Below are 12,908 nucleotides of genomic sequence, written 5' to 3' on the forward strand. Positions count from 1 at the left end.
CACATACATCACAAACATTGGATCAACCTCTATCTCAATGTCTTCATCATTTTTGGCTTCCACGTGTAACAGATCAGGAATTCTTAACATCCCTTGAAGAAGAACAATTTCTTTACCCAGCCCTAATAAATCCTGGCATCCTTACAATCTCTTAAAATTCTCAGCAGCCTACACCTAAGACCAGCTCTCACAAAATAAGACAAGTTACATCTGAAATGTGTAACAACTTATAATATATAACTTCCTTTAAGAAGTTCTGATCCTGACGATGTAAACCTGTACGAACATTAGAAGCTAACCTTGTAGCAGCCTCTTCAGCTTGGAGCAGTCCACATTGATGTACTGCATCAGCTCTATGTCGTGAACATCCACATTGTCCTCGGAGCACACCGTCAGCTCCTGTAGCCTGAGGAGAAACCAAGAAATTAACTCCTTCATCTGGGACTGAAAATTCTTCTGATGAACACACAACTTCTTCCTTTCCCAGCATCACACTGCTCAACATCAACATGTACTTCCAGTAGGGCTGGAACCATCATCATGATATTATAAGGTAATTTTCTGAAATGTATAAAAAATCATCACATGTAAAATATCAAAATGATGTGAAATGTGTTCCGTTATTAAGCATTACATACTTAAATAGCTCATTTTGTTATGTTGGTTGTTTGTTTTCTTCTAAATTACAGCTTGCTTGAGATTACATACATCTGGGTAAATTAAATGTGTAGAACGCTAACATGATAAGATCCAATTAAAGTCCATAAAGAATAATATTGAATTATCACACAGCCATAACGTCTAGTCATTCACAAACTGGACTATAACTCAAGATTATATTTATTATCGATTAATTGTTGGTCAATAAAATGTCAGACAATAGTGAAAATGCCCCTCATCACTGCCCAGAGACCAAGTTGATATATTTAACTTTCACAAAACACACTATACAGAGAATTCATATCTGATGATGTGATCTGATGTTCCCTCCGTTACTCAAGTTCACGTGAATTCAATTCAGCCCAACTAATGCAGGGCTCAGCACTACTTTTAAAAGTGGTTGTCAGGCTGGCAACCAGGTATATCAGCTTTTGGTTGCCGAAACCGAAAATATGGTGGCCATTTTTAGTCAGCTTATATTTTGAGTAATAAAGATACTATACAGTTATACGTCATAACATAGCTTAATATAGCTTATTACACAGCTGTGTTGAATACTCGATTCTGATTGGTCAATCACGGCGTTCTGCGGTCTGTAATTTCTGTATAACAGGCCGTTGCTATGTATCACAGACCGTTGCTATGTATAACAGACCGTTGCTATATATAACAGACAGCTGCTATGTATAACAGACCGTTGCTATGTATAACAGACCGTTGCTATGTATAACAGACCGTTGCTATGTATAACAGACAGCTGCTATGTATAACAGACCGTTGCTATGGGCGCAGCTCTGATGTTGGACTCTGGCGGACCGTTTTTGTGTCATGTCTCTCTCATTCTTTCACAACAATGACCCGCTAGCTGTACATTATCCCTTACATAATGTATATCATATTGTTGGATTATAATCATTGATGCATTACTGTATTCAGCACTTTAATGCTGCAGCTGGTAAAGGTGGAGCTACTTTTAATGACTTTATATACTGCTGAGTAGATTAATCTATAATAATACATAAACATTTATGATTAAAACAAGTACTTTGAATGTTAATAAGGTGCAGAGCAGATAAAAAAAGCATCATAATAGCGCCTGTTTATTAAAAAAAGAGGATCCCAGAAGCCCCGTACCAAAACTACAGAGCCCCCCCCCAAACAAACAAATCCTAGCTTAACACCGGTTTACAACACATACTGTATATAATCATATCAGAGGTGGACAAGATTGGTCGGGCAGATATTATCACAGATTTCAGAGTTTTTTTTTTTTACTTCTAGTCATTCTTGAGAAGACCACATGCTGTTCCAGCCTGGTGACAAACTGGGTAAGTGAGCTACCTGGTGGAGATGCGGCTGAAGACGGCGTTGAAGTTGTTGCAGCTCAGAGAGAAGAGGACGGCTGAAGCTGAGGCCCGGAGCTCAGCGGCGTGCTGGTGGCCCTCGCGGTACGTATGGATGAAATGGCAGATCTCCGGCAGCAGCTGTTTGACCAGCATGGTCTCATCCAGACGCAAGCAGTCCTTGGATTGCTGAGGAGGGAGGACAGAGAGCAGGAAGACGGTCAGGAAAAAGGCCTTTTAGTCTGTTTCACTGATGTGGTCCCCCATGTTGAAACTGAGGGGGCTATGGATCAGCACCCAAAGGAACAGGTTACTTTTTGTTACTGAAAGGCCCACTGAAGCCATGTGACACGCACACTATGTCAGTGAATACCAAACCACTGGCTGCCAGGTGTCCATCTAAATCCTACATCACAACACCTAAAATAACAATACTGACCTAACTGAGTGGATCAGGTGTCAGCCAGATGTTACCAATCTATATTAAATACAATTTCTTTGTTAACGTTGTTATAAAATTCAGTGTTTCTGCTATAAGTCAACAGTACCCTTTTAAATCAAGGCTGTCCCCCAAGGGTCAAAGATTCTAATCATCAGTCCAGAAGCCACCAAGTCAAATTTAATTTTGTTAGTTGAATCGCTGCCCTTTTTATCTTGTCTCAAAATGACCTAACTACAAGCTAACTGTGATGGAAACAGAGGGCAGCACAATGGAAGGAAGCATGACGCAGAGCAGCTCCGACGCTCTCAGCTTTGATGTTTAACGTCAGTGAAGTCAGCTAAACTTACTTTTGATCCTCCACCGTTCAATGTGTTCACATTAATACAGAGATGCCCTGTTAGTTTTTCCTTCACTTTGTTTGTTTTCTTTTGTACATGAGAATTAGGCGGGAAGCAGCTTGTCACCAAAATGAGAATAGGTTTTGATTTAAACATTGTTAGACTATGGAGATCAACAGATCATTGGTTTTATGCCCTGACAACTGTCATTTCCAATTCTTCTTTAAAAAGAGAACTGAACTCCCTTTTTATTTAGAAAGTGTTTCAAAAGTTAGACTACAACAGTCTACAATATAAAAAGCTGCATCTTTTCAATACCAGTATCTGTGTGACCCACCTCAGTACATAATCATTACAAAAACACAACATGAATCCTTCTGCAGTCCATTACAAGTCTGCTGTATTCTATAAAAATATGGTTTTGTTGTCATTTACTGTAGCCCTTGTTTCCTTTTTTTTTTTTTCTCTCTCTATCGTCTGATCGCTGCGTGTCATCGAGGACGGAGGCGGAGTCTGTGTGCGCTGAGGGACGGCACTCAGCAGCCCACTATCATGTTGCTTAGATTAGACAATTTTTCTGATGACAAAATGTGCTTAAAAGGGACTCTCTGTTAGAATCAGAAATTGTTTGTTAACAGGGACACCTGTGGCCGCTAAATCAACGACAAGTCAAGTCAGCGTCCTGTTGCTCGCGCTTGTGCTCGCAATATCGACACACCCGAGACTGAACATGATTGCCAGGCATCATGTTGATTAACGTTAGCAGCTAAATCCACGATAACACTCTATATTTCACATGCTTGGCAGTAATGTCAACCGAGTGTTAGCTACGGCTGAGGCGCGAGCGAGCATTACGTCACATCTGTTGGATTTTCCTAGGAAAACAGGACCGGCTTTTTTACATTAAAAGCAGTCTACAGACTGAGAGAGGAGACCCAGAAAGTTGCAAAAGGTCTCATTTTTTACGTTCGGTTACAACCTGTTCACACATTGGTAATAAAAAAAAACAATTTATACGTGTAAAAAGTTGACCTTTAAATACTAAAATACAGAATTCTGAAAAATTTAAACGGAAAACAGAATATTGGAAAAAATAAAACGGATTTCATCGGGCCCTTCCTTCACTGAAACTTCACCTTCTACCTCATCCTCACTGGACGCGATGGGAACAAGCCAACATCAGATTGTTTCAGCTTCTCTCAGTGAAGATGTCCTAATCTGCTCCGTGCATCAGCCATGTATCGCTGGTTTGAAAAACTGCTCGCACTGGCTCTGTTTATGCAAAGTTTCATTCACCTGCTCCACCTCAAACCTATTTTCATTGATCAAAATCGACCCGGACAGTAACTGAGAGTTAATCAATATCACTCTCTTTATGTAATAGTGAGTGACGTTGCTCGTCATATATCCAGACAATTTTTCATGCTCCATTCGCCAGAATTCGCTCACTCCCTGTATGTTAGGAAGAGGTGTTCAGCAGCTCTCAGAAGAGAATTGTAACATTAAAAACAAAGGGATTTAACTCATATTAAAGGTTGAGTTGGTATATTTACATTGTGTATATCTGTGTTCTGTACGTGTTAAAAGCAAGCATAGTGTTGAATATGATTTTTGTATGTTTTATTTTAGTTACACCTTTCCTTGCAACATCATTAAACCTCTGGATAAGGGGACTACTGTCTTCAGAGTCTTGATGTTAGGAAGGGGTTTAGCTGACTGTCAAGTTATATACAGCACATGTACCGAGGGCAGCACAATCATCATCTGCTACATAAACTCCCATTGATTTTCAATCCTTTCAGCTGTTAAAAATATATCAACTGCTTTACTAATTTTAATGAAGGCTTATTGTAAGCCAAGTATGCACTGTGAAGCTGCATCTGTATTTTCTTCTTTTTTTTTTTTTTTTTTAAATCAAAGCGTATTAAAAAAACAACAACTCTGTATTAGTTGATAGACAATATAGACATGTTGGTGCAGAATCATATTATAACATGACCTTATGTTTTTGTTCTTGAAATTTCTATTCTATAACAAAACTACAGAAAGGTCCTTGGCTTTCATCTGACTGTGAACACTGATGACAAAACCGTACAGGAAGCTGAGAACAGCTCCCGTCGGATGATAGGCTCCCACTAAACGCCTGCAAATGTAATCCAGGCCTGCCGGTTCACCGAGGAACCTCCCAGAGATGAGGAGAGCGTGAATGATGGAGGATAAGTACATTAACAGAGGTTTGTGTCTGGGCGAGCACAAACACAGCAGCAGAGATACTGAATCTTTTCTGAGTTGGATTTCATAGTAATTCGCAAGGAGAGGAGGTAACAACCTACTCCCAACACAGAGGCTTGTCATGAAGGCGTGGAGCATTGATGTTATTGATGATGTTGATGATGAGGATATTGAGGATGTTGTTGATGTTGATTAGGATATTCATGATGATGATGACATTGACGTTGTCATCAATGACGTTGACGTGCCTGTCGGCACCTGTGTCCGATCCGACTTGAAGCTGTTGTCACTAACGTTGTTCCCTCCTATTTAGATCCTTACTTGTGTTGTACGAACTCTCAGATGTACGTTGCTTTGGACAAAAGCGTCTGCTAAATCAAATTGTAGAAGTGTAGAATGAAGGCGTGGATCATCGGTCTTCGAATAGACCAGATCTGATCATTTCTAAAAATCTATTTTGTTGTTGTTACTGGTTTTGTTTTTTAAAAGGTCAAGACAGGGTGTTCAGAGGGAAGACTCACCCCAGCCAGGCACTTATCCAGGGTGTCCAGGATGATGAGCTGGGAGAGGTAGAGGTTCTTCTCAGAAGCTTCTCCAAATATCCGCTGTGAAGACAATCACAGTCAAAACATCATTCACTCAGCATTTAGACATCAGGACACAGCATTAGGAAACCCCAAGGTTTGGTGTTGCTGCATCAGTATTAAGGCTGCACCATATGGGGAAAAAAACGGACATGTAAAAAAAAAAGATTCTGTGACATATATTGCGATATGAAACAATACAAAATATTAAAAGTTTAAAGTTGAATGCATCAATTAAAAGGCTAGATAAACAATTTTGTGCTTTAGTAAACACTTTAATCATAAACACGTTGGTTGTATAGATATGAATAGTGATGACATGGTAAAAAAAAAAAAAAAAAAAAAAAAAAAATCACACACACACACAACGCATGGTTAACAAAACGAGGTCCGTGTTTCAAGACGGGTCGGGTGGGTTGCCGACATCACCGCAGACTGCTCACACTGAGGACAGTCACGCCGTGAGCCCGTCCCTCTCCGCAGGAAGAGAGAGCTGTTACAGCCCAGCTCAAAAGCTGCCACAAATTAGGGAGACCCGACGAGCATAAAAGTAATAAATAGGCATTTTTATTTACAACATAACCAAGGGGTCCACGCCCCGGGAAGAGGTGAGGTCTAGGCGGGGGGTGCTGTAACCTCAACTAGGCTTGGGCAGAATCTATTTAGTAGCGAGTAGTACTGAGTTGCGCCTTGTTACTTTACTTTAACGTTACTGCTAACTTCATATTCTCTGGTCCGTCACACACACACACTCTCGCTCGATTCTCTCGACCGCACACTAGATTCGGCAGCGTCTGTATTCATGACTGTACTGAAAATGATACTGTTGCGATTTCTAAATACCCCGGTATACCCCGGGCCTTTCCAAGCCGACCTACTGAAGCCGGTCGCGGCGCACCGCCATGGAGGAAATGCGCCCTACAAGGGTCAACCAACGCCGGGGAGAGCATCCTCCCACACCGAACATTGAGTCACTCATGCAGACGCAGACCCCACCCCTTGAGAAGAGTAAAAGTATTTCCAGTTCATTATGAAACTGTAGCGGGCCAGAAAGATACCCTGGGTATGTTGACCTTGCTTCGTAGTACAGGCCTCTGATCCCAAAAAGATACCCTGGGTGTGTTGACCTTGCTTCCTAGTACGGGCCTCAGGTGTGCAGAGGTGTGAAAGTGGGCAGGATTTGAGCTTATATCTTTCTTTTTGAATCTTCACACAACTACTTCCGTCACTTTGTGTTTAAACAACGGAGTGCAATGCCATGAATGCCTTCAAGGAGAGATGGTCCAAAAAGTGTGTGCCAGCAGTCTACATGCGACAACTAGAACTAGGGAGGTAATGCTTCACTACCAGGATTAAGAGGAGGAATGATCAACCGACCAACAACTCTTTCAACAGTGACAAAACTCTTGAATCTGTCCACTGTTGTCTTCAAAACAGAAAAAGGGAAAGAACCCCAACTCACCATGTTGTTGACATTTTTGAGGATGGTGGTGAGGCCACTGATGACGAGGGAGAACTTGTACTTGGAGATGTTGATCAGACATTCCTTGTTGTGCTCTGTGCTGACTTTGGTGTGGGTGTTCTGGTGAACAACTTTAATGGGAAGCTGAAGGAGAAGACGAGAGAGAGGATGATGATGATGATGATGATGTAAACAACACACTGTTCAACTCATGGCATTACATTACAGTGAAGTCAATTCACCACTACAGAATTATTATACTGGGTTTGAAAGCTTTGTTATTTTCATTATGCTGCAATCATCACATACCGTACCATTCACATTCAGATCATACTGAACATGTTCAAATTATCAGATAGATAGATAGATAGATAGATAGATAGATAGATAGATAGATAGATAGATATGGACACATATTCAGACTTTATGACCGCTTGAAAGGTAAGGAGTCGCCACTTTTTATCTGTCTCTCGTTTACCGCTGTACTGAATAGTTTGAAGCTTAATAACGTTGACATTCTAATTATTATTATGAATAACTTACAGAAATATGGCGTGCGTTCTCTTTCTTTTTATTTATTTCTTTCACAAACACAAGTGATGCGGCGCTCAGCGTCTCTGACTGTAATTGTCCCAGTCTTAAGTCCAAAAGCAATGATCCCACATACATTTGGGGGGGGCGCTATGGAGCACGCTGGCCACAGCCGAGCCCAGTCACTGCAGAACTTTGCAAATTTCACCAGTTCTGAAGTGTGTACCAATTTTCGTGTATCCCAAGATTGATTTTGCAGCAGAAATATAATAATCTCACAACAACAATAGGCTCCTCAAACTTTGAGGGACCATTGGGCCCCTGGCCCTTTCGTTCGTGGGCCGTAAATATGGAAAAATAGAAACAAGAAATATGGAAAATATGTATACTAGAATATATAACAGCTGTTATAACAGCTGTTGACCAGCAGTCCACAGTCCAAAAATGAAAATAAAAAATTTACAAATCAGTAATAATGTGATGACAAACAGTAAAGCTTTATTAAATGCAAAAGTAATTTGCTTATCCTAACTGTTAACAGTTTCATCTGAATATTTCTCTCGTATTCTACCAAAGTTTTGTCCAATCATCAGTTGTATCAGGCCTACAAATTGGACTCCTAATTGAAAGTCATGGGATAGGAACTCAATACAGCCTCATGGTTCCATCATGAAATCAGACCATCACATGCACATAATATACAATGTAAAACAGGCCATGCCTCTGTTTGTCTCAGTGCAGCACAGCGCGGTCAGTGAGCTCTTTGTTTCACACAGCTACAGTAGGCCTAGCCATTCCTCCAAAGGTCACACATACACTCAGTATCCAGTTTATTAGGTACACCTAGCTAAGACTAAGGCAGTCTAATACAACAGTCCTGCAATAAATCCTACCTTCACGAAGAATAATAATGTTCAGGTTTTGTTGAAACAGTTTTAGAAAGGTGTTGAATCAACTTTATGACCATTTTGGAGGATGTACTTTGTGATGCTGTAGAATTGTGTTATACTGGCAGGTGTTTCTATTATTTTGTCCACCCGCTACTTTAGCTGAACTGGTCCGGCTCACATTGTGTGTGGAATTCATTCAAAAAATTAATAAAAATGTCTTTATCTGTTCATGTTTGAAATATTTAGCAGTTTAATTATAGTATTATGATACTTAAATACCGTACTTCATTCGTCTGTTACGGTCTGAGTTATGTCTCATTTAACAAAATCTTATTACGATCTGGCTAAGGGCAGTTCAGGTAGTGGCAAAAGATTTAAATAAAACAAAAATATATTCTTTGTTCCATCATCAGTGTTCTCCCTGGGGTGTTCATATGCTGTTTTATTTATTTATTTATTTATTTATTTATTTATTTATTTCAACAAGTTTCCAGGTAAAGCAAATAAAAAAGAAAGAGCGTGCATGGAACGGAGAAAGAGACCAAGAACTAAATATAGCCACCAGCGGCAATCCCGGGTTCAAACCCTTTGTCGGTCAACAGAAGGAAGCAGCTAACAGGTTTCAGGCTTCTCAAGGCGGAGTAAGGTCACTGCAGCTAGTTAAATACTGGTCACACACTTGTTTTATCATTACAATAGATACAGCATTTCAGTAACTGCAAACGAAACTTGGTGTGCAGGACGTCTCCACTGAGTTTAATCATATGATTGCTCAAAGACAACTTGACTTATGGCCAATTTCTTGCCCTTTGCAGAATTTTTGGATTGATGGTGGTCATGTTTTCTTGAGCAATCGTGCCGATTTATAATAAAATTGTGAATCTCAGTCCCGCAAGGCCCTATACTTAATTTGGTGTTGATATAGTTGAAATCCAAAAACAGACTATTCATATTACGGTTTCACATTATGCAAATTAGCAAAAAAAAAACATCATGGCAGACATCTATGGTTCAAGAGGCTTTTTTGTAGAGCAGATGGAGCCAGATATGTGTGCCAGATTTCAAGTCAATCGGACTTATGTTGTAAGGGGCGTGGCCTTTTCAAAATCACGATTTTGGGCGTTAATTACTGCAGGCCACGTTTTATGTTTCTAGCTTATTCCAGCTCACGGCCATGTGAGGGAAGCAGTAGCCTACTGCACTTCCTGCAGTAGGCTAATATATATGTTTTTCCACATCATACATTTTATCCATGATTTACATTTTTGGTTATCCTGCCATTGAGTAATTTTCTCCTGCTTTGTGTGTAACATAGTGAATGTTCACACATAATTCTCCTTTCACTACACTAGTTCAGTGCCTGTTCAGATGGGCCCCCAACTAAAAGGGCCCTGGACAGCTATAGATTTATTCTGATGTTCAGATATGAAAAATATTGAATCATGTTACTATTCTAACTCGTACCCCAAAATAACTTACAAAAGGCCCCCAGGGAAATATTCAACTCAACTGTATACTTGCTGAAATGTTATTTTGTGAAGTTTTTGTTTTTGGAAATACCATGACTTTTCCAATTTTTTTCATGACAGTACGAACCCTGTTGGTGTAAATCTCAAATCAGATATGAATCAGGCTACATGTTGCCAATAATCCTGTGAATTGGGTAGGGACACCCCTAACATTTAAAGAAACTGATAAGTTTCTTTAAGCAGTGAATCAACAGTTCACATTCCTCAACTTCAGTCAGGAATATTCACATCACTTATTGCAGATTAAATGCCTATGACAGAGTGGGCCACATCTCTGAAAGGCTTCCTCTAATTTGGATCAGAATTTCGAGGTGGGTAGACAAGTCCTCATTGTACCTGTGAGCAATGTACTTTTCTTGACGCACTTCTGCTTGGCCCTCCAATTTTCTGCTTGCAGTTAAGTTTATTTATAAGAATGTACGACAGCAATTGAAAGGGGAAAAAACAAAGAGAACACCTTGCATGTATTTTACAGCTGTCATAGCCCTCTAAACAACCCTCTAAAGGCTGCTGTTTGTTGAACCTTCCTGGCCAAACCCTCTTGTAGCACCAGATGCCGACTGACACTCCTTTCTCCACAGATATTATACAAAACAATAAAAGAACAATGTATATTTCTTTAATGCAATTGAACTGTTTAACAAATTTCAATTGGGCTTGAAGGTGCATACTTGACCTTGGAAATAGTAATCTGACAAGAAACAAGTCCACAAGATGCGGCTGAAAGCCTCGGAAACACCAAGTAAGCAGTACAAAGCGGCCGCCGCCTCTAGCTCTCGACAAAACTCTGAAGGGTGTCTTCAAAGAAAACACAAATTTCTAGTCACTCACTCATTCAGTCACTCACTTATTCACTGACTAACTGACTGATACAATTACACCATCGGCCACTGCACTTTCAAAATGAATAGGCGCCACAGTGTTTCGTCTTTACCACAGCAAAAAGTTAAAAAAAACACTAAAGAAAAGAAAACATTCCGTGATCAATCATGGAAAACATGTTTTTTATATCGCCAGCTGGTGATGGATGCCGTCTTCTGCGTTCTGTGCATGTACTGCGACTACAACGCTAGTGAGCGTCTGTTTACACCAGTGAAATACAAAGAAAAAGTATTTTTTCATCTATTTTTTTTATATTTAAATCAACTTTTTTCTCACTTAATTAAAGACAAAAGATGTCTGTAAACATGATGTTAGTTATATTAAAATACATTACGGCTACAATTCATCTGAGAACATGACTGCCACAATTAGGCTACTGATAAAAGCAAATCATTTAAACTAGGATTATTATTACTTTAACTAGTTATTTTTACAAAAACTGTCATTATATCCTGACAGTAGTGCATGAGACAGATAATCTGTGGAAAAAAATCATGCAACTCTGCCTCCTCCGGTGCTCCTAATGGCATTTGCAAGATTTCACCGCACCTGAAGGAAAACCACCAATCAGAACCGAGTAGTCTCTAATGCAGCGGTCACTGCGAAACTCGGAAAGTCCGATCAAACTGTCAAACTACTGTCAACAAATATGAATCAATATTCTGTTACTATAATGCCTATTTCTGTCCTCAAATGTGTTCAGAAACATCTTGTAGTGTACTGTTTAGCTGTAGGAGGTGCACACACACGCATAAAGTGAGCAACGCGACGCTCAGTCCTGCCGCCTAATTGTCTTAGTCTAAAAGCTAAATTTCACTGAAAAAACGTAGATGTAATCATTTCCAAAATTCACAACATGTTTTTATCTTATGAAATATTCTGTTTCAATCCATATTTGTTGGTGTTTAGCCTTTCAAAAATAACATTTTCACTGCAGTCGAAAAACACAAAGGGAGGCACCTGTATTAACGGGGCGGTCTAGCAGCAATCTAACAGCACCATAAATTAAATTTACTAGAACGCTGCAACCTTTTTCCTTGACCCTCCCCTGACCCCTGAGACTTTTACCCCTGTACCCCAGAACTCTCCATTGCTTTCACCCTCAGCCTCCCCCGGAGAATTTACATGATTCGCCATTAAACGACAAACTGCTGTAACTCGACTGTACTTGGTCAAATCTGCCCCCAACTTGACCTACTTCATAGCAGTCCCGGCCTGAGGACATCTACATGCCAATATTGCCTCATAGTCGTAGCATCACCTCCTGGCAACAGGAGGTCAGTGTTATATGACAAACATCATCCGATTCACATGAAATTTACATTGTGTGGTCTGTGTGATCTGATATAGAGCAACGATATGCACGTCTAGCACACATTCTCTAGCGCCACATAGTGGACACAGGAAGTGGTACAAAATTTGAATAAAAATAAACATCATTTCCAGCACCACACACTTCATGCAGGAAATACCATCTAACTTGTGTGCACTGTGTCCAATGTCACAGAAATGCACGGTTGCGTCAACCGGCGTCCCGTCAGTACCCCCGACGTGTACAAAAGTGCGAGGGGCCAGATCATCGCTGCTTGCAGCTTTAAAGTACCATTATTAATATTATCATTACTCCAGAGCGTTGTAGAGTCCAAAAGTCAAAATTTATTGAAGAGATATAAAATATTCTGCTTCAATGCATATTTGTTGGCGTTTAGCCTTTCAAGATCTCCATTTTCTCTGAAGTAAAATAAAAAACTGGTCTCCAGCATGCAAAGACATCACGCTTCTATATTAACGGGGCGGTCTAGCAACAATCTATCGGCACCATTAATTACATTTATATAACCACAATAAGAAAAAAATCAGTAAATATTCTCATATCATATATTCACTTATCTGAATCAGCTTCTTCAGCCTTTTGTTGCCGTGAGACACATCAGAGTTGTGCAATTACAGTCCCGCTGACTGTATGCATTGCCTTGCGTTACTTTGCTCCTGGAACTTTTATGTGGGCGATTATG

At 40.0% G+C, this 12,908-nt stretch overlaps 1 protein-coding gene across 4 annotated transcripts in view; it reads right to left on the bottom strand.

Annotated features, from left to right (window-relative positions):
* The window catches only part of nf1a (neurofibromin 1a), an 85,156-nt gene that overhangs the window by 67,927 nt on the left and 4,321 nt on the right, over positions 1 to 12,908 (bottom strand). For all 4 annotated transcript variants that reach the window (XM_037774427.1, XM_037774428.1, XM_037774429.1 and 1 more), the window contains exons 2-5: positions 7,062 to 7,205; positions 5,537 to 5,620; positions 2,002 to 2,192; positions 300 to 406 (exon numbers count right to left, since the gene is read on the bottom strand). In XM_037774427.1, coding sequence (XP_037630355.1) covers positions 300 to 406; positions 2,002 to 2,192; positions 5,537 to 5,620; positions 7,062 to 7,205 — 526 coding nt within the window. The remainder of the gene's footprint in view (positions 1 to 299; positions 407 to 2,001; positions 2,193 to 5,536; positions 5,621 to 7,061; positions 7,206 to 12,908) is intronic.

Source organism: Sebastes umbrosus, chromosome 7 (genome assembly GCF_015220745.1).
Source record: "Sebastes umbrosus isolate fSebUmb1 chromosome 7, fSebUmb1.pri, whole genome shotgun sequence".
In the NCBI taxonomy this organism is placed as follows: domain Eukaryota; kingdom Metazoa; phylum Chordata; class Actinopteri; order Perciformes; family Sebastidae; genus Sebastes; species Sebastes umbrosus.